General features: G+C 42.1%; 1 protein-coding gene across 1 annotated transcript in view; it reads right to left on the reverse strand.

Annotated features, from left to right (window-relative positions):
* Positions 1-22,815, reverse strand: part of FBXW4 (F-box and WD repeat domain containing 4) — a gene marked incomplete at its 5' end in the record, with an annotated part of 84,254 nt that extends 61,439 nt beyond the window's left edge. Inside the window, 4 exons of the mRNA XM_079717382.1 lie at positions 1,899-2,031; positions 2,468-2,653; positions 5,920-6,015; positions 22,103-22,815. Of these exons, the coding sequence (XP_079573508.1) occupies positions 1,899-2,031; positions 2,468-2,653; positions 5,920-6,015; positions 22,103-22,815 (1,128 nt within the window). The remainder of the gene's footprint in view (positions 1-1,898; positions 2,032-2,467; positions 2,654-5,919; positions 6,016-22,102) is intronic.
* Positions 22,816-22,929: the final 114 nt, after the last annotated feature.

Here is a 22,929-nt window from a genome sequence, read left to right on the forward strand (position 1 = left end):
TTTTAATGCTTAAAAACTCTAAACCAGTAAATAATTGTACTTAAAACATGAAACTAACCCAATATCCTAAATAAAATTGCTGTCAATCTTCAACGGTAAGCAGTCTATAGCCCTGAATTGCTACCTGTGGTCATAAAGCTTAGCTGTACACTGCTCTGGGTGTCAGACCACAGAGAAATGGATAGAAGAGATGTCACTGAAGGCTTCACGGGGAAGCTTGAAGCCGTGACAAGAAAATGCTAGAATGAGATGAGAATATCTAGGTCCCACATGCACAAAAGGTTTCTGTGCAAATTGACTTCTGAGCAGTGTAGCAAGTTAAGGTTGGTCTCTTTACAAGGAATGGTACAAAGACAGTGACCAATCAGAAACCTGAAGTAAGTATGGGGTGGGGGATTCGGAAGCAAGAGATAGGAAATTCAGTTTCCATGTTGGTTCAAAAGATTTTCTGGGGTGAGATGAATTGGGAGATTGGGATTGACATATATACACTACTATGTATAAAACAGATAACTAATGAGAACCTACTGTACAGCACAGGGAACTCTACTCAGTGCTCTGTGGTGACCTAAATGGGTAGGAAATCTAAAAAAGAGGGGATATGTGTATACGTATAGCTGATTCACTTTGCTGTACAGCAGAAACTTAATGCAATATTGTAAAGCAACTATTCTCCAATAAAAGTTAATGAAAAAGAAGAAACCTTGATTTTAGACTTCTGGCCTCCAGAACTGGGAGGTAATAAATTTCTGTTGTTTTAAATTAAAAAAAAAAAAAGAAGAAGGTTTTCTGAATTTTTCTCAGGCTCCCTGTGCTGATGCACACATCTCTCTGACAAAATACAAAGTGTAAGGAAAAAATTAGCAAAGGGAGGAGAAACTTCCATAAATAAAAAGGAACATATTTAGTCCTTCTTTTTACATAAATTAGCAACATTTTCACATGAAGGTGTAATCACTAGAGGGAACATGGAGCCAGAAAAGTTAGTAAAGATTGCAACTTCTCTCTCCCGAGTCCCCTCCCTATGTGTCCTAGAGTCCCATTTGCTGACATGGTCAAGCATTTTGCTCCTATTAGCACTGTGGAGTCTCCAGATGCTGGGAAACACACAAGCAAGAACCCATCGAGCTTCCTGCACCATCAACTGAATTATCAGCAAAGTTCCCACAGCAGTCTCAAAGGATCAGGCATGTGTGGGCCCTGGCAAGGGCTACTGGACACAGGGATGGAGAAAGTTCTTCTCTGCCTCATGGGTGAAAGCCTATTTGACCCAGACGTGGAGGAGTTGAGTCCATAAAGCAGGGGTTACACTACTTTATCAGTCTCATTCTGTTGGGCCTTGGCAGATGTCTGACTTTAGACCAGGTAACTTGGCAATGACACAACGAACAATGCCCTCCTCTAGTCGTCTTTCCACTGCTTACTGACCACATCACTCTCCAGAGAAGCAGTAAAAACACATTTTAATTATCAGCCCGATTGCTTATAAACAAGGTGGTAAAAAATTAACCTTCTCAAACAGAGAGTGAGCAAAAGGAGGGAGATTTTAAAATAAAATATTGGGGTTAGAACTCAACCCACAAACTTGAGGAAACTCAGCTCAGGGAGGAAAACCTGGCCAGGCCCTCTGTTTTTGAGTTCACGCCACATTTCAAGTGAGTGGCAAGCTTCCCAGCCACTGTCCACTCCTTTCCCAGGCCAGCTGGCAGGGACATAGCCTGGCATGGCAAGCTGCATGCCAGAGGCACATAAGTGAGTTCTTTATTGTGTCGTTTCCCCCCCTGCCCCAACTCAGTGCCCTCAGCCAATCCTGAGACTCAAGGTCCTATCCACCCTCTCCCACCCCACTCCCTATAGACAGTAGGAAATAACAGTATGTAAGGGGGAGACCACCTCACCTTGGCCGTCCTGTCTCTGGAGCCACTCACAATGATGCCCCCTTTGCAATCCACACAGTTCACCTCCTGTTCATGGGCTGAGTACTTGACAGTGAAGGTGCTATGAATCTTATGAACGCCAATCTTCCCATCTCTACAAGAGAAATAAGAAGCCAACCCCCGAGAGCCAGTTATTCTCTCTGTAGGAAAAGAACAAGTCTACAGAAACAGCCGGAGTCTCCAATGACTTGCAAATTTGCTAAGCTTTAGACAATTCAGCCCAATAAGGTGCTGAGTTTCTAGATACCTTTACTTCTTCAGTATACTTGGGGCTGAACAGAGCTGAGAGACAAAACAAATTTCCCACTTGAGAGTATCAAAACCAGTTTCACTTTTCATTAAAGGCTCTTCCTGTTTTCCTTCTCCAGCTAACCCTATGAAGTACCTGCTTTAAATGGAAAAAAACACTACCCCTTCTTCTAGTCTCCCTACTCATCCCTTTGGAGTTGAGACAGAAAAGTCAGAGGCAGGCAGAAGGTCTCTGAAGAATACTGAGGAGGAGGAAGGAAGGAGAAGCCTGCAGCACTTACCCTCCTGCACTGATAATATGCGAGTTGGCCAGCACGAAGTGGCAAACGTCCTCATCATGCCCGGCAAAGACTCCCAGGGGCCTCCGGTTCAAGCTGGCACCATCTGGGCGGAACTGATAGGCCAGGATGAAATTAGCCTGGGATATGTACAGAGAATCACCCTCTAGCTGCATCCAGGGCATCTGACTGCAGAGATGGAAAACAAAATTTAAGGATCATCAAGATATAGCATGAAGGGACTTCCCTGGTGGCGCAGTGGTTAAGAATCCGCCTGCCAATGCAGGGGACACGGGTTCGAGCCCTGGTCTGGGAAGATCCCACATGCCGCGGAGCCGCTAAGCCTGTGCGCCACAACTACTGAGCCTGCACTCTAGAGCCCACAAGCCACAACTACTGAGCCCACGTGCCACTACTACTGAAGCCCACGCACCTAGAGCCCGTGCTCTGCAACAAGAGAAGCCACTGCAATGAGAAGCCCACGCACCACAACGAAGAGTAGCCCCCGCTCACCGCAACTAGAGAAAGCCCGCACGCAGCAAAGAAGCCAAAAATTAATTAATTAATTAATTAATTAAAAAAAAAAAAAAGAAGAAACCTCCTCAAAAAAAACAAAAAGATATAGCATGAAAATTCAACTTCAATCTTTGGAGAGGCTGACTAATCCCCAACTTAGCAATAACCTGCAAGGTTAAGTCTATACCTCACTCCCCTCCTTCAAAACTACCTACCCTTAGGCTACCTTTAGAAAACTAGAGTTATTGAGCTTTGTGGTGACCTAATCTTCTTTGGACTTTCTAAAAGAAAGTCAGAATAAAAGACCAATTAAATATCACTTTTAAATGGAGAATGCTTGGGAGTTCCCTGGTGGTCCAGTGGTTAGGACTCAGCGTTTTCACTGCCATGGCCCTGGGTTCAATCCCTGGTCAGGGAACTATCCTGCAAGTTGCCCATGGTGCGGCCTAAATAAATAAACAAATAAATAAATAGAGAATGCTTAAGACTTGAATTACTGGCTACCTATACTTCTTGTGGGTAGGCAGAGCAACGAAAATGCAATGATCGAGGGGTGGGGAAGGGCAAAAAGAAACCTTCCACCCAGATGAAGTAATTTTTTCATTCTGTGTCCTCACTGATCTGAAGTTTAAGTGATAAGTTTCAAGGTTCCAGGACCTCCGTACACACCTCTTTCCCAATAGATCAGTTAGGGTGTGATAGAGAAAGGAAAAGAGTGAGCCCAGGGAAGCCCCATTCCCTTGTCCTACTAGAGCAAAAGGGCCTTTTTTTTTTTTTTTTGGCTGTGTTGGGTCTTCGTTGCTGTGCACAGGCTTTCTCCAGTTGCGGTGAGCAGGGGCTACTCCTCGTTGCGGGTTTCTCATTGCCGTGACTTCTCTTGTTGCAGAGCACGGGCTCTAGGCACGCAGGCTTCAGTAGTTGTGGCACGTGGGCTCAGTAGTTGTGGCTTGCGGGCTCTAGAGCTCAGGCTCAGTAGTTGTGGCGCAGCATGTGGGATCTTCCTGGGCCAGGGCTCAAACCCGTGTCCCCTGCATTGGCAGGCAGATTCTTAACCACTGCACCACCAGCAAAGCCCAGAAGGGCCATTTTTAAGTGAAAGGAATAAAGCCATTTAGGAAAGGATGTTAAGGTACTGATTAGATTCCTAGATCCTCACAGAGGATACCTACATTTCTGTATTAGAGGGTAAGTGTGGCAATGGAAAAACATAGCTCCAGAGCAGTCTACTACAGTTCAGAGACTACAGAGAAATAGTTGGCTCTCACAGGCAGCTGATAAAAGAAATATACAAATAGTTAAAGATTCCCTCTACAAACTGGCAGGAGGAAGAAAGGTTAGAAACCACAGGCCAGTCCCATGGCACAGAGTGAGCCTTAAGAAGAAAGAAGACTCTGCCAGACACCATGCTCTCTGGTGGGGACTAAGCCCCTTGCACAAGGTACATCCCAGCAGCCTGTCCTACATCACATAGGGGTCCTAGAGCTACCAGGTCCCAAGCAAAGCATACGGACAGATGATTCATCCCCATTTATAGAGACACCATCTCCCACTGCCAAGCCTGTCTGAGCAAACTGGGCTGTGTTTCTTCCCCAGACTCCTTAATACAAGTGTCATGGGAATGTGGAAAAGTTCTGCAAAGATGGACCATTAAATGCAGCTTGGACTTTGTGGTAACTAGTTTCTGCACATGAGGATTTTACAAGTGTGTGCAAATATTATATGGAACATGTGTAGAGTGTGTACAGATGCCTGCACTCTCTTTCATTATGCACATTCCTCTTCAACATCCCCTTGCACGAGTTTGTGGCACACTCAAGTGGGCAGCAAACAGAGGGGTTTGGAATTCGTGTGTTTAGAGCCATCTGGTAAACAGCCATTGGCCCAGGACAAGAAACCAGGTTCATGCCAGGTGAACAGTGGAGAATCACGGGGCAGGCTGGTAACCATTTTGTGTATTTATTTACCAAATTGCTTGAAACCAGCCCAAATAGAGGTCAGGAACAAAACCTTGTTAGAGAAATAAATTCTTCTTTCTGGTAATAAAAGGCAAAAGTGAGAAGCAGAGGGTAAAGCCTTTTGTCATACAAATCCATCTTTCTACCCTGTAGTTGCTTTACCATCATCACCACCACATAATTTGCAGTAACCCGTGTCAGTGAAAGCAGCAGAAATTGTATACAAGCAAGAGAAAAGGTCATCAGATGAAGAAGCCTGCCTGAACCTATCAGCACAGGTCCAGGTCCGCTGGAATGTGGAATCATGATGTTCCCTATCCATTCCAACCAATCAACAAAGAGCACTTTTTTGGTGGGGAGTCAAATAATAACTATGAAATAATTCAGCATCAATGAAGCATAAAATTTGTGGCATTAGCAGTGCCAAAGCCATTATCTAAATTTCCTGCCATTTTTTTCCAAGCTCTACCTCCTGTAACATACATATCCAAACCTTCAGATCCTATTTTGCTTTTTAATAAAAGTAGGGGAGAGGGCTACAGGAAGCCAAGAGTGAAGATGTAACTCTCTAGAGTAGAAAATTTTAAAAAAAAATTGTAAAACAAGATGAGTTGAAATATTGGCTTCATTTATTTCTTTTGATGAGGTGCATTAACAGAGGTTACCTCTGAGTGGTAGGATTATAGGTAAGTTTTATTTTCTTCTTTAAGCTCTTCTATGTTTTCAAATTTCTACAATAAACATTTATTATTTTTATAATCATAAAAATATGGGATCTGTTAAAATAAATTACATTTTTTATAATCTTTTTTTAAATGTGAAAAATAGTTGTCCCTCCGATGCCCCTTTTGTGGTATTTAAAGGATCACCAGTGCCCCATCACCCAAGACAGGCACATTTATACTCCAGCTAGGACTAGATTTTTCTTTTCCCAGCATTCTTTAATGTCCCAGGTAGCTTTGAAAGAGTCAAGAGGCTACTTACCTGCATTTCCACTTCAGCAGAATCCCCTCTCGGCAGCGCCCCAACCTCCAGTTCTGAGATATCTTCACCCGTTCCTTCACTGGTACACTGGCCATCCTGTGTCCAGACAGAGCAGATAATCCAATCACTACAACTCATTGCCAACCAGAGAAAATTCCCTGGACTTTTTTACAAGTCAGGACTCAGAACATCCAGAAAATATGTGAATATAAGTGAACGGGTTAGGAGACAAGTAAGAAATAACTCTTCTCCCTCCACACTAGGATAATCAAGAAAGCCAAGGAGAACAGCCTGTCCTTTAGAGTGTCCATAGTGATACCAAAGCTATCTAACAGAGAAGGGATGAGAAAGAGTACTGGGACCACTGGTTAACCATGTGGAAAAAAATCCCTACCTCACACCATACAGAAAAATTAATTCAAAATAGATCACAGATTTAAACATAAAATCTAAAACTATAAAGCTGTTAGAAGAAAAAATATAAAAATATCTCTGTGGCTCAGGAAGTAGACAACAGTTTCTTAAGACACAGAAAGCAATAACATAAAAGAAAAATCCAATAAATTCGATTTTATCAAAATTAAAATTTTCTGCTCATCAAAATGAATACACAAGCCCAAAAGTATGAAGAAATCCTCCCTGTACGTGTGTGTGTGTGTGTGTGTGTGTGTGTGTGTGTGTGTGTGTGTTTGAATAAGGAACTCTCTTACATTCTTGTGAGAGATGAAAATGGTACAGCCATTTTGGGAAAAGGTCTGGCAGTTAATTATAAATCCAAACATATACCTATTCTATGACCTAGCAATTACCCAAGAGAAATGAAAGCATATGTCCACAAAAGGCTTACTCAAGACTATTCATAGGAACTTTAGTCATAATAGTCAAAAGTTGTAAACAGCCCAGGCATCCATCCAAAGGAGCATGGATAAACACACTTCGGTGCATATTCATACAATGGAATACTACTCATCAATAAAAAGGAAAGAATTATTGATACACACAATGATGTGGGTGAATCTCAGAAACATTCTGAATGAAAGAAACACAAAACAGTTCATATTGTATGATTCCATTTATGTGAAGTTTGATTAGAAGAATAACTAATGAATGGTGAAAAAATCAGAACAGTATTGACCACCAGGGTGGAGATGGGAATTGACTGGGAAAGAATATGTAGAAGCTTTCTGGGGTAACACTTTATATCTAAATCTTGAAGGAATTTGGGTCATGCAAGTGTGTATGCATTTGTCAAAAACGTATCAAATGATAAACTTAAAATTTGACCATTTCATTGTATATAAATTTTTCTTAAAAAAAAAAGAACCATAAACCAATATACTCTAGTCAATGTTATGCATGCATGCAAAACTGTTTAGAGGTGAAGTGTATTGATATCTGCAACTCACTTTAAATGCATGATAAGGCAAACATAGTAAAATGTTCACTGTAGAATCTAGGTGGTGGGTGTATGAGTGTTCATTATACAATTCATTCAACTTTCCTATATGTTTTAAATTTTTCATTCAAAAAATGTTGAAGGAGAAGTGTCAGTAGTACTTTCTGGGTGAAGGAAGTTGGAGCAGTAAGAGATGAGGGAGCTCAGCAGCAACAAGAATGGCATAGTTTTGGGGTGGGTTGGAGTGGTAGCGGGTAGGGAAAAGAGCTCAAGTCCCTTGTGAAAGTGCACATTTGGACGGAATTCTGAAACTGTGGGCAAGAATTTGAACATTCTATTTCAGGCCCCCATATCTCCCCTGTGTCTCCTTGGCTTGCTCCACTGGACAATACAAGGTACACTGCTTGGGACACAGAGTAAGTAATAACTTGTCATGTCTACCGAGAAAAGGAGAGAAACAAACATTTCTTCCAGTATCTACTATATCTTCACATTTACTACCCTTTACTAAAAGACAGCAAGCAAGTCCTGCTTTCAAGATTGTAAAAGATACAAAGTAAAATTTCAAAGTAAGGAAAGAAATCACTACTTAATTAGTGCTGTTGGGTTTGTATTACATGTCCCAGCTTTATTAGAAAGAAGGGAGGGAAGAAAAATATGCATGCCTAGAAAGAACACTAGAAGATTTCCAGACTCTAAAATAGTTAACTGTGGATAGCCAACTTTGGGTGTTTTAACTTTCTTCTTTGTGTTTTAATGTATTTCCCAATTTTTCTACAATGTAATATTTTGGTAAAGATAAAAATACTCATCAAAATAATAATAATGCTTTTGATAAAACTGGATATCACTAGAGCAAAAAATTTTCATTTCATATCACAATAGATATAATAAATTCCCCCAAAATAAAAGAGTACATTTAAAAGTTTTTTTAACTAAAAGGATTTAAAGTATTTAAATTTTAAATACTGCATAGAAGAAAAAAAGAGATTAAAAAAGAGATTAAAAAGAAAGCAACAGAGCAGGGGAAAATTAACAATTAATGTTATGGGTTTTATCCCTAAAGTTTTATCCCTAAAACTTTTAGGGGACTGATAAAAATCTATCAGGATAACACTCTGTTATCCATATCGAATAGCAGATAAGAACAGTCACATAGGGGCTTCCCTGGTGGCGCAGTGGTTAAGAATCCACCTGCCAATGCCGGGGACACGGGTTTGAGCCCTGGTCCGGGAAGATCCCACAAACCGTGGAGCAACTAAGCCCGTGCACCACAACTACTGAGACTGCGCTCTAGAGCCCGCAAGCCACAACTACTGAAGCCTGCATGCCTAGAGCCTGTGCTCCGCCACAAGAGAAGCCACTGCAATGAGAAGCCCGGGCACCACAACGAAGAGCCGCAACTAGAGAAAGCCCGCAAGCAGCAACAAAGACCCAACTCAGCCAAAAATAAATAAATAAATTTATTTTTTTAAAAAAAAAAGAACAGTCACACAGAGTTCCCATGATAAACACTGGGGAAACATCCCAAAACAATAATAGTTTACAAACATGCACATTAAAACAATTAATATAAAGTATCACCTCACATCTATTAAGTGGAAGAACCACATACTAGCTTTGGTTTGATAAAAGGATTTGGGTTTGTTTATATACTGCTGGTAACACTCTGGTATAGCCTTTCAGAAAGGCATTCTGTCAAGAAAAGAAGTTAAATGATAGCTTCTGACTCAGCATTCCTAACACTATATCACAAAGAAATAATTCAAAAGAAAAATATTTTTTACAAAGATATTTATAGTTGCAGCTGTATATTAGAGCTAAAATCTAGAAATAGCCCAAATGTCTGTCTGTGGGGGAGAACGGTATATTAACACAATGGAACATATTGCTATTAGAAACGACAAATGTAAGCACTGCAAAACATTTTGGAAATTACTGTAACAAGTAGTGGTAATTTTAAAACAAAGTCAAATTTATAAAGGTAAAGGTGAGGCGATACTACATAAAATTATGTCTCCATAAGTAGCTCAGAAGAGGTAAACAGATGCAGTTTAGGAAGTATTTTTTTAAATATGTATCATATAACTGCTGATACTTTGGTCTTTTCATTTACCTTTAACCTTTTAATTTACTTTCATTTAAATAATAAATTAAATGAAGTTGTGAGAAAAGCACAGAATGCAGACATAGGAAACTCGGATCTGGGCCCCAGTTCTGCCTCTTACTAATGATACAACCCTGGTTACCTAGCTTTTCTAATTGTCCATATCCGCACCTATGAAATAAGGATAGTATTTCACACAATTATGGTGTTTTAAAATGACAACTAAAACAAAATACAGGATAAGTTATAAATCACTTGAAAAAGGTTAATTATTTTTACATAAATATAAATATAGTAGTAGTTTATATTGATGAATAGTGACATCACTAAAGCTAATCTAATAATCATTTCTTTTTCTTCAAACTAATTTAATTATAACTCTTAGAAATTGTTCTTCTAATGTCAAACATTAGCCCTCTTTCAGGCTGAGTGATTAGGATTTGGGTACACACATGTTAAAGCTAAAATATATTATTGAATTCTTCCACTGGGTGAATGTGGTCCCCAGTTTCACATTTCTAGAGAGCGACCTACACTACTAGATGGTTAGAAAACCGAGGACCATAAAAGACAGTCAACAGGATGGACCAAAAGAATTGAACTCTTAGTGAAAAAGATTAGACCCACTATCAAATCTTATCTACAAGTCCCTCCCAGATATAAAAGAGGAGATTGTTCATAGTTAACCTCTCCTCTTGAGTTAGGTCTAAGTTAGTAGGTGGAGGTGAAACCAAAAATTGAATATTCTGGATCATAGCAGGAAGGAAACAAGGGAGAAAGAATCAATATATTTCCTGAATTGGGATAAGGACAATACTTCTCTCATCTCCCTGGTCACTTAACTGCCATTTGGTGACACTTTACTAAGGGTCAAAGCACTGCCCTGAGGGCCTGATCACAGAAGCAAGAAACGTTCAAAGTTGAACTTTAGATGCTGCTACCAAGCAGCAGGTGCAGGCATCCTCTCCCTCAACCAACACCATAATCAAAATACTTGGCTCTGGTCTTTCAAATCAAATTTCAACTTTTTAGAAACATTCCATTTGGCTTTCACTTGAGAAACAGTTACACTTTGTTAAAAGCAGCTTAACAACTCAGCTTTTTTTTTTAATCCCTTTTGTTTGTTCAGTTCTTTCTGATGGTTAGTTTCCCTAGCTGGTGGTCAAATCATATCTATATTCTTATTGGCTTCAACACTTGAAAAATCAGAAGGAATAAAAAAAACCCTCTCTCTGAAGACAGGTATCCCTCCCTCCCTGTAGGGACCTAGTCCCTACAACCTAGTCAAAGGGAGTTGGTAGAACAAGTCCAAAGTGCCTGAGAAGACAGGAGCAGGTGCCCCTGGGAATCCAATAAAGACTCTTGCTCCCATCCTTGAAATGCTCTCAGCTTAGCTGTTTCTTCAACAGTTACTGGTATAAAGTGGGGGTGCTTCCCCCCAAAATGATTAGTGCCCTGTAAATAAACCTCTGGCACAGCTATTAATGCATGGAGGAATCTCTAACCTGGCCTGTGGGCCTGGTGGAACTTCCATTTTCCCAGCCCTCTTTCTCTTGCCTCAGGCTCATTTTTCCACTTGGCCCCCCTCCCTCTCAGCTTTCCGGCACTTAGTCACCATTATAGTTTGACTGCATTCCTGGGTGCATGACCTATTTTAAACAAAAACAACACAACATGCACCCACGGTAAGCTATCAGGCCCCTTAAAATCTTGGCAACAGTGAGTCCAGAGGGACAGAAATTAATCTAGGAAGTTATCTAGAGTCCCCTTTCATTTCACCTCTCCTCACTCACACCCCAAACCAAAAGCAAATAAATAAACCGAATTTGAAGAAAAATGGCTGGGGGATGAAGGAGGGGAAGTGTAAGTATATTAGAGAGATATTTACCTGCACAGTCTCTGAGATCAGAAACCTCCTGGATAACAAATCAATTTCCCTCTTTGCCCCATCTTGAAGTTTGATTCCCCTTGATGCCGCCAATGCTGCCTACCTGTGTGACTGACATGATTTCCATAAGCATAACTTCCTGCTGCCTATTCAGTAAAGGAGGGTATCTATCCACAAGTGTAGAACAAGGCCATCTCAAGGGGAAGTGGGCTAAGGACAGGAGACAGGCCTATGCAAAATGATACTTGGGGGCTTGGAGTTTTAACTCAACACTGTCTCGATTTCTTTGATCTTCTTGCTCACCAGAAAGCAGATTTCCCCCCGTATTGGCTATGCCCATCAGCTCTGCTACCAATACTACCAAATCATATCTGTATTCTTATTGGCTTCAACACTTGAAAAATCAGAAGGAATTAAAAAACTCCTCTCTCTGAAGACAGGTATCCCTCCCTCCCTCCCTCCCTGTAGGGGCCTATCACAACCTAGTCAAAGGGAGTCGGCAGAACAAGTCCAAAGTGCCTGAGAAGACAGGAGCAGGAGCCCCTAATGTATGTGTAAGTATTTAAACAGCCCAAGACAAGAAGTTTCTAACTCTTCATTTATACACGTGTTAGACTAAATCCTCCAATGGCCTCAGGAGCAGAGGTCTATAATTAAGGTTCAAAATAAATCAGTGAAAAATCATATATTGTGTTAAACTGCCTATCCTTCTGGCCAGGGAATAGGGAACAGCCTCAACACCCAAGGAGAAGTGAGATTACAGGGAACAGCCCATCATGAGGACAGGACCAAAGGCAAGGAGAGCATGAAGCAGACCCACATCTCCCTTGAAAGGCCTCCAATGTCAGCTCCCTTTACTCAATTCAACCTCACCTCCCATGGCTCCACACTCCGCAACTGAACTCCAACGAAGCCATCTCTCTTTTACATTCATTCCTATCCCCATACCTTCTCCTATATTGCCAGAACCAGCCTACCTTTATCCCTGACAAATGCATGCTTCCCCCTTTGGGCACTAGTCAAATTCACCCAGTTTTCTTCAAAACCCAGTTTAAGCCTCTACTTCCCTGACTCCTCCAAACACTCTTCTCTCACATGAACCCTTAGACTGAACCTACCATAAACTGAGGTACTGTTAGCTTTTCACAGCTGTATGTCTTGTTTGTCCAATACAGTCATAAATTCCACAGGATTGAGTCTTAAAACTCTTAGTACTTCTAAAAGTGTATCTCAACCAGTATGCTGCAGAGCAGTGGTATACCAGGAACCCTGAATAAGTGTGCCATAAAATTTTTAATGATTTATAGACTTTATTTTCATTCAACCAAAGATCCACATTTTGAAGAAGATATCTGTCAGACAAACCACGGAGCCACAATATGGCTCATGACAGAATTTGCTGAGAAAAAGAGAAAGATTGTGTGTTCAGAGGAACATATATAAACTTTACCTCAAAAGTTATAAGAGAACAAGGTCAGGGCAGTAAACAGTTCTACTCAAACAGTAACATACCAAAGAGTGAACAAGTAAATGGACAGGTTTTCCAACTTTCTGAAACCTGCTTTTTTTAAAAAAAAGACATTCATCTTTTAATCCTTTAATGTACTATCAAAAGTTCTAACATCATACAAAAATATGTCTTAGACACAAAGGTAAGAACTGTGGTCCTAGCATAATAGGTATTCTGATAGATACTGCTTAGGTATCTATCAGAAATACAGTTCCCCCTTTGGCAAGTCACACTTTCAACAATATCTATAGATTTTCAGGAGCCTAGACACAGTACCTTCAAGCTCCAAAGGTCCTTCCTAAAAATGTACAGTATACCACATCTTCAGAAATTCAACCAAGCCCTCCAAATTCTTATGCTAGAGAGGCTCAAGGGAAGGAATCTGAACAGATGAAGTATCTTAATGTGGCACCCACATGTCAAAGCTGTCCAAAGCAGTTTCTGACGCACTGGGCATAACCCTTATTCTTTATGTGACTTTAGGATTTAGGGCCGTGTTCACATTCATTTCCTCCTGCTATTGGTCAAGTTCTATATTTGCAGGGCACTTGCCCAGTGTATGTATTCTGCAAGAGGTTGAGATATTAAGCAGGAGAAAAAAGAATTTTATGGTCAAAACATTTTGGACAATACTGAAACAAAATTAAACAGGTCTCTCTAGCACAGGACTTCTCTGAGCCTTTAATTTACCAATGGGCACTGTGAATCCCCAAGAGAAGGGATGTGGAACACAGCATTTCCCACACTCATTTAATCACAGAATCAGTTTTTCAAGAATCCCACAATACAGCTTTCAGAAAGGCTGATGTAGGGGCTTCCCTGGTGGCGCAGTGGTTGAGAGTCTGCCTGCCAATGCAGGGGACACAGGTTCGTGCCCCAGTCCGGGAAGATCCCACATGCCGCGGAGCGGCTGGGCCCGTGAGCCATGGCCGCTGAGCCTGCACGTCCGGAGCCTGTGCTCCGCAATGGGAGAGACCACAACAGTGAGAGGCTTGCGTATCGCAAAAAAAAAAAAAAAAAAAAAAAAAAAAGGCTGATGTAGCACTTTCTGAGAATAAACAACAGCAAGAAAGATGCCACTGTTTTTTGTGAACAGGCCATCTTCTGAGTCATGAATCAGGCACTACCACAGACTCAGAAGTGGATTTTGTTCTCATACCTTCAAAATGACTTTTCCCTGGGCTCTCCATCTGAAATATGAGGAATAATTATACTGCTCTGCTTCTCAGGGTTGTTTTTTATTGTTTTTAATCTTGCAACTGTGTTTCATATTAATCACCAAAGCAGGTTCTCAGCCCAAGTGGCCAGGCTTCAGAAATCCCTGGTGCCCTTCCAGCCTGGATGAAGAGATGGAGAGAACATGAACCAGATGCCACCCAGAAAGTTTTTACTCGTTTCTCCAGAAATCTCCAGTTTCTAGGCCATTATGATAAAGTCAAACCACAGCAAAGATAAGGGATGAATGAGAGGTTCCCCTTTAGTAACTCACTTCTGGAGGGAGGCCCCTTTTAATCACACACACCACCTGTATCTGAATCTTGACTCACCTTTTCAGTGTGGAATTTCTAAAGGAAATTCTAAGAAACATAGGAGATCAAAGCTGGATCTACAGGGAAGAAAGAAAAAGAAGTACTGGAAGAGGACTATTTCCCTTTCTCCACAGAGAAAGAACCAATTACAGAGCTAGTGAGCAGGGGAAATATCATTCCTTTCAGTGAAACAGCTTTCCAGGAAAAGTATCTCAACATATTTACTATAAAACAATTTAATTTCCCTGTCCCATCACCTGCCACCCCATCCCCATCCCCCCCCAAAAGCCCACAGGTTGTGGATTTCCTCTCATTCTTGGCAGAGTTACCAGAAGAAATATAATACCCCCTTCGGACTGCTCCCAACAGCTGCTGGAACAAGAAGGGGAGCTGGAGGTAACCTTCCAAAGCTGCCTCTAAAAATGACCATTCCCCCTGCCAAACCATGTAGCCAGTGAACATAAGACAGCTCTTTTTCTACTTCCTTAAAGGGGAGACCCCAAAAGCAACAGTGTCCCCTAGACCAAAATACTTGCCTCCAGCCTTTCTGTTCTCCTTAACTTGACTCTAAGCTGAAACTTCTAAAACCTATTTCTTCCCTAACATGCACTTCTTTTTTTTTTTAATATTTATTTATTTTATTTATTTATTTTGGCTGTATTGGACCTTAGCTGCAGCATGCGGACTTTTTTTTTTTTTTTTTTTTGGCTGCGTTGGGTCTTCACTGCTGCGCGCAGGCTTTCTCTAGTTGCAGCGAGCAGGGACTACTCTTTGTTGCGGTGCTTGGGCTTCTCATTTCAGTGGCTCCTCTTGTTGCGGAGCACCGGCTTTAGGCACGAGGGCTTCAGTAGTTATGGCACGCAGGCTCAGTAGTTGTGGCTTGTGGGCTCTAGAGCACAGGCTCAGTAGTTGTGGCGCACGGGCTTAGCTGCTCCGCGGCATGTGCGATCTTCCCAGACCAGGGCTCGGACCCGTGTTCCCTGCATTGGCAGGCGGATTCGTAACCACTGGGCCACCAGGGAAGTTCCCCTAACATGCACTTCTTAAAACAATCATCTACTACTTCACAGGACTAGCATTTTTTATTTGTTTGTTTAACCCACCAATATCCAAGTTAGGGTTCTTATCAAACTCCTATTCAAAGTAATTCCTTGTCTCTGTCCACCTCCCCAATGCCACATTCCTCCTGTGCGTGCGCGCGCACGCACACACACACACCCTCCTTTCAGGTCAAAAGCCTTCCTAGAGAAAAGTCTAGGAACAAATTGCACTGGTTGCACCGTACCCCGGCCCTTTTCCCCTTCCCCAACATCATCATACACTAAATGCACCTCAGTTCTGTCTAGAAAACCCCCTTGCCAGGCAGCAGAGAGACTTCCAGTTAGCCTACAGCCTCTCAGCTGAGACCACCAACAAAGAAGTTCACGAATGTCAACTGGGGGCACAGGCAATATCTCTCTTTGCCGAGGAGAAACTGGACAGAGCCTCCAGCATCATTCCCCAAAGGTGACAGCCGGGGTCGAGTGAAGACTGTGAAAATTGTACAAGGGCTGGGGGAGAAAATATAATGTAAGGAATGATTTGGAATCAGGGGCAGGAGGAGGCGGAGGCATGAACTGGCTGACCCCAAATGTCTTTTCCATCTCTAACTCCTATGATTCTTTGACCTCCAATTTTGTGCTGCGAACAAGGAATGGAAAGTCAACAGACATGGTGATGTTTTGAAAGAGCCTGGCAGTCTGCTCTTGTCATTTAGTGGCCTTTGCATGTATTTTTTAAGGTGTCTCCAAGCCCTGTCTTCATTTCACAGTTGTCACCTTTCTCAACAATTTGAGCTCATGTCAAACACCAAAAAAGAAGGAGAAGAAGAAAGAATGTACTGGCAATTAATTGTCGGCTAAAGAGGGGCAGGCACAAAGGCCCATTGGGTGGCCCAGACTCCCAGGGAGGGCAATGTGGACAATTTGGATATAAGGAAGAACTAACTCAAAGTTGAGACAAAGGAGCCAAACCTCTAACAAGAGATAAATTCTTTCTCCAGATAGTCTCATAGTCAGTTTTAGATACAGTTCAAACCTTTACATGATTCAAGATTCATAAACATATTCTTAATTAGCATAACCATCTTGCTTCTACTGATTACACCTGGAGTTCCATCTGAAAGCGGTTCAAATCTGGGCAAGATTGCTGAATAGAAAGGACTTTCCTCAAGGATAAACCAAATCTTTGGATTCTCAACCTCATCTGATGGTTGACACACACACCTGAGATAAATTCTGGAGTTTATCAAAAATCTGTTTCTGTAGATCAGAGTGGGGGGCATGTCAATTTTCACTGGAAATTCAGAACTCAACTTTTTCCTCATTTTTCCAAACAGCCAATCTCGTCTTAAATTTTCAAAATTTATTGGAGCCTGGCCTCAAGAAGAGTCTACCTGAAAGTCTCCCTATTCCATGGTTATAAGTAAGGACCAGAAACTAATCCAATGTCAGAGTCAATCCAGAGTTAAGGTTAAGTTGTCACACAAAGGTAATTCTTTTCTATGTAAAACACTCAAAAATAATTTTTTAAAAAATGTGTATGCTTCATCAGTAACCTCACTGCCAGTTTGATTTCAAGCAGCTCAAGCACAATCTCTACCTAAGGTGAAACGGCTAGACACAGAAAACTGAAACTAAGAAAACTGAGAGTATTGAAGTATTTTCAGAGATTTCATTCAAAATAAATTGTTTATCTTGTAGATTATGAGGACTTTGGATTTCTCCATGATTCTGCCTTGAAAGCTAGGAAATCATCCCCTACTATTCAAGTTTTACAAGACTGGAAAGGATATAAGCAGCTTCCATATTCTCACAGTCTTGGAGGAAAAGGCCTCTTGCATTCCTCCAGTTTGCATTTGGAGGTACTGACTGTACTAGACCATTTCCTGCTTCCACAGGTGTATTGTTTCATTTATTTTAAACACGTAAACTGAACTCACTTTTATTAACTCACAAAACCATTAAAAATAAGGCCTTTCCAAAACAGTTGAAGATAAATACATCCATATAAGAAACCTTTCAATGAACCAGAGAACAAGTAAGTGACTGCTTCCTAGGTAAGGCAGAAAGGTGAAGGAGAGAGCCAAAGCTACTTTAAGTTGCTAATTGTTTTCTGAAAATCACTGTTTAGGCCCTAAAAGTAACCAGTGAGCAATGCCTTCTCTGTTCAGAGTTAGGAAACTTTATGCTTTCTGGGTCAAAAAAATGCTCTTAGGTGCAATCATTTTAAAACAAACAAACACACTCTGCTTATCTGTGTCCATCTCACCACTCTGGACGTTAATCATCACTGAAATAGATACCCCATTCCCCTGGCCTCAAAGAGCTCCAAGCCTACTAGACCCTGGCTGAGGAATGAATGTACATGCCAGGGCAAACACCTCAGAGCCTGACTCCCTAAACACCTATTGTTAATTCTACGCAAATCTATCACAGGCAAATGCAAGAGAGCACCCAGGTAATGCTCAAAGGATATTTAAAATAAAATTCAAGTTTGAAAACATACAGGACTTAATTTAGGAGGAAGAAGATGAAGACTGCAAAAGTATTTTTAAAAATAGATTTACATATATGGATATACTTTTTTCTTTCCATTCTTTGCTCTTGTTAATTTTACAGTATCAGAATTTACAAATAGCACCTTTGCTCTTCCACCTCTCATACTTTCTAACTTCTTGCATTTAGCCCACATTATAAACTGACGGAGTTAAATTTCACTGTTTTGTTCTTGAAGACTGAACTAGCTTAGTTTTGCCCCTACTGTTCAGGAAAAACTTAAAAGACTGCTATATGAAACATTTCCTTGATTTTTATATTAAAGATATTTCTATTCCCCCAGGCTTCATTAAACTTTCAAATAAAACTGATTTTAAACCAGATGACTGACTCAAGCTGTCTTTGTGTCCACTTAAAAAAGAAGTTCAGGATACCTACCAGTGCTCACTGTTTGGGCAGGAGGCCTAAAGGGAAGCAAATTATTTGTTTGTGGTTTTAAAGTGGCCAAAATGCCTTCAAGCACAAGTATAGACCATTAACAAATCACAAGGAACCAAAGCAGTTCATCTTACTCAACAAAGCTATGATCAGTTAGGAACAGCCAAACTGAATGGGACTTGCCCTGGGCCGGAAGGTCAGTAAATCTTACTTTGTGTTTCCGAGAATTCATGAGGCTCTTCGGCAGGGAGTGCAGACCCCAAAGCCCACAGGTTCTGCTGTCATGTTGCAAACATTCAGGACAGGTGAGAGAAGCTATGGGTGTGTGTGTGTGTGTGTGTGTGTGTGTGTGTGTGTGTGTGTGTGTGTGTGTGTGTGTGTGCGTGTGCGTGTGCGTGTGTGTGTGTGTGTGTGTTCTCCCCCACCTCCTGTCTTTAGGCAGCATCTCCAAGTCAAACCATCTTCACTTTTGCTATATAGACTGACTAGAGGAGAAGCCAAGCAATTAAAACGTTCCATTTTACACCAATTTATTGAGTGCCTACTATGTGCTGAACACTGTGCTATCACTTACACATCACAACATTTAAGTCTCATTTTACTGGATATGTTATTCCCATTGTTTATAGATGATAAAACTCCGGGGCAGTGAAGTTGTGTGGCTTCTGATAAAATGCAGTTTTGTGTTGTGCTTATAAAAACTTATCCTACTGTCCAGTGTGCAGTTAATTAGCCCAAAATATGAACTACAGCCCTGCCACTATACAAGCAGCCGTACGTTCATTGAACTTTGGGCCCAAGCTCCCTGATGCCCTAAGAGGGCTGGGGTACATGCCATCTCCCTCCAGGGATGACAAACACCTCTCTTGGTGGCTTATCACATCTCTGCAGCTGTCCAAAAACAGACCACACTGGTAAAGATTCTCTCCACCTGCTGTAACACGCATAGCTTTTCCCCTCAACTCAGAAAACACGAGCAGTGACCCTGCTCTTTATCAAGTGCTGTGGTAAAACAACTTCCCTAGAAAGTTGGAGATACCACATCCTAGGACATAGGCAAGAAATCAAAACACACATGGCTAATAAGTAATAAAGCCAAATCACTTGGCAGTCTCAAAGCACTTTATACTATAAACTCATTTTCATTTTGTTATTATTGCTTACAGAATGCACACTCATTCACATTATCTCTCTTTTAGAGCATTTGAAAAGGAAAGAAAAATAAACATAAATTCTTTCATTTGTTCATTCAATCTCTATAAACAAGAAAGCCAAATTTTGCCATGGCTGACTTGGGTTTCGGGCATTTTAGACAACTTCTCTTCTAGGTCAACTGACATGTTCTTTGAAAGAGTTTTTCTTACAAAAAATGAAGGTAATAAGACTTGCATGCCCCCCAGATCCCAAGGAATCATTATCATCAACAACAAAATCATACTAGAAACAATAAAAGTTAAAATTATCAGGTTCAAAATTTCCAAAAGATTGTAGCAATCCTGGCCATCATTAATAATACCCAACTGGAAAACATACTGAAAAAGAGATTGCATTCACAATAAAAACAAAATGAATAGCGTATTTAGGAATACTTAGGAATAAGTGTAACAACAGACACGTAGAAACCTTATAGTGAAAACCACAGAAACTTTTGAAAAGGCACAGAATTTCTTTTTTTTGTTGTTGGGGTGTTGAGTGAGAGTGAAGACGTCACACACATACAAATACAACAAGGATAATCTAAACCTAACAGATATTAGACTGTCAAAAGGCAGCAATATTTAAAATAGAATGGAAATGGAAAAATACATCAGTGGAACAAAATGGATAGTTCAGATATAGATCCAATATATATACATATATAATATGTATGTATGTGTGACTGTATATACACATAGCTATATAAACTTAATATCTGGCAAAGTAAGCTTTCTAAAACAAAATTTTTTTGTCTTTCTAAAGGGAAAGACAAGAATTATTTAACAAAAAGTGTAGTGGTAACTAGGTAGCTGTTTAGAAAAAAAGAAGGTTGAACTCACCCCTTATACCAAAACAAAAGTGATATTAATGAAGGTGTTAACTATTTTTAAAAATCAAATTTTAGGAAGACCAACAGAATATCAGAGAAGACTTATCAGGTCTGTGGAGAAATCATAAATTTCTCGGTTTGCAGAGGTGGGGGAGACTTAAAAATCACACAAAAACTTACAGATTCTGATATATTTAAATGTAAAACTTCTATAGGCTAAAAACAGTGAAGTAAAAAGAACAAACTGGGAAAAATATAATATTTGCATCAAAGATGACATACTAGAGCCTAATATCTATGACCCACAAGGACTGGAATCCTTTATAACAGTAACTTCAGGACCCCAATAATAAATGTGCAAAGGCTAGGAAAAGACAATCTCACGGGTGAAACAAACACAGGGGAAAATATTTATGCTGGTCAGTGGTAAAGGAATGCAAAATAACAAAATTTTGAGATACTATTGTATGTCCACTAACATAGCAAAGATTTTTTAAATTCTTACATGAAATTGGCTTAATAATTTGTTGCTATTGTCACTGTAACTTGGTACAACACCTTTTTAGAAACCATAACCTTTGATCCAGTAATGCCAATATTGAGAATTTATCCAAAGGAACCAATTCAAAAAGACATATGTATTATACAGTATGTGACATATCTCAATAAAGCTGCTACCAAAAAGTGCACTAAATTATTCATTTCCTTGTTATCTGTGATAGCAAAAAGATGCATACAACCTGAAAGTCTAATATTAGAGGAATGTTTTTAATCTCACGGTACAGCCCACAAACATTTATTATGTACCTATTCTGTTAGGATCAGTAGGATAGCAACTAAGAGGAGGAAGAAGTGTGCAAATGAAAAGTAATTTTTAAAACTGAATAGTTATCTAGAGGTGGTGGTATTATAGCTTTTTATGTTTTAAACCAACTTTCTTTAATGTTGCTATACTGTATTAGAACTACCTTTTTTCTTTTTTAACCCAAATTGGATGGAGTTAGGTGCAACCTGAAAGCTTTTACTCCCCCAATTCCACACTTTTTTTTTCCCCCTCCCTATTAACTGCTTACATGGTTAAGTTTTTCATTCACAGGTCTCAGATCCTACCAAGTACAGGCCAAATTACAATACCACGCCTTCGTGTATAGTCTATACTGTACTCATCCAACCCCCTGCCATAAGCAGGCACCCTTTTTTGTGTCATTCTGCCTCCATCAAGTCATAATATGGTTGACACTTGGACCAAGGGCCTTCTTTTGGGGTGTGAACTCTTTTCTCCATATTCGATTTTATCCACGCCCTGAAGCTTAACAACCCTTGGAAGGGGGTGAGAGGGTGAATGTCCACAAAAACGTCCTGAAAGGCCACATAGTGGATATGGGTCCTACACCTGGACGGGAGGAGGCCTCTAAAGCCACAGACCAGCCGGGCTCCTCTGGAGCTGAGGAACCCAGGCGGTCAACGTCTGAGAAAAGACACAATTAAAAGCTGACGGGAGTGCTTAAGATGGCTAATTGTCAGGAGCCGCCCACGGGGAGGGTGCTGACTGAGGGATGCTGTTGGGAGGCCTCCTCGGATGGGGGCCTCTGAGAGGAGCAGGGTGCTCGGGGAGGGATCGACGGAGGCCGGGTCCGGGCCTCGGAATTCGGGGTGCGACACAGCCCCAGGCCGACCAGGCCGCGGCGCCCCGCCCTTTCCCGGGACGCGGGCCGGCCCGGGGCGGGGAGCGGGTGGGCGAGCGGGCGCTTACAGGTCGGTGCCGAGACGCGTGAAGCCGGAGTTGAGCGAGGCCCGGGCTATCCGGCGCCAGAGCAGGTCGCAGTTGGTGAAGCGCCGCAGCCAGCGGCACACCTGAGCCAGGCGGCCGAGGGCCTGCATGTCCAGGTAGGAACAGATGAGCAGCAGCAGCTCCTCCGGCAGGCGCAGGAGGGCGGGCCCCGCGGCGGGGCGGCAGGCAGGCTCCCGGGCTCCCGCCTCTTCCTCAGCCGCCGCCGCCATGGCCGCCCCTGTACCAGCGAGGCGGCCCCAAGCCTGACCCCCTCGTCCCTGTGCTCTCGCCGGCCTGGCGTCCTCCCGCTGTCCAGTTCTGACCCTCCACTCCTCCTCCTTCCCATCATATCTGCCTTTAGCCTCCTTCCGCGCCCCTGCGCTCCCCTCATCTCCCCTGACGATCCTTCTCGCCCCTTCCTCTACGCTTCCGCCTCCCTCTCCTACCTTTCCCAAGCCTGCCCTCTCTCCCGCCTCGGCCCCCAGCCCCGCTGCCTCCTTCGCCTGTGGCGGCTGCGGCTTCCCTTCCGCCCCGCTTCCTCTTCCGCCTTGCCCTGCTCCTGCTTTCCCCTTCCCCTTCCCTTTCCTCCGCTTTCCCCTCGCGGCTCTCCCTTCCTGCAGTTTCCTCGTCTCCCCGCTCTCGCCCTCGCCGGGCCCGCCGTTCCCGGGGGGCCCTAAGCCGCCCTGGCTGCCCATGAGCGGCCGCGGAGCCGGCCCGACGCGGAGCCAAGCCCGAGCCGCCGCCACCGCCGCCGCCGCCGCCCCAGGAGGAGGCGACACCATGTCGGACCGGGTCACATGGGGCGGCGC

Source organism: Hyperoodon ampullatus (genome assembly GCF_949752795.1).
Source record: "Hyperoodon ampullatus genome assembly, chromosome: 1".
NCBI lineage: Eukaryota > Metazoa > Chordata > Mammalia > Artiodactyla > Ziphiidae > Hyperoodon > Hyperoodon ampullatus.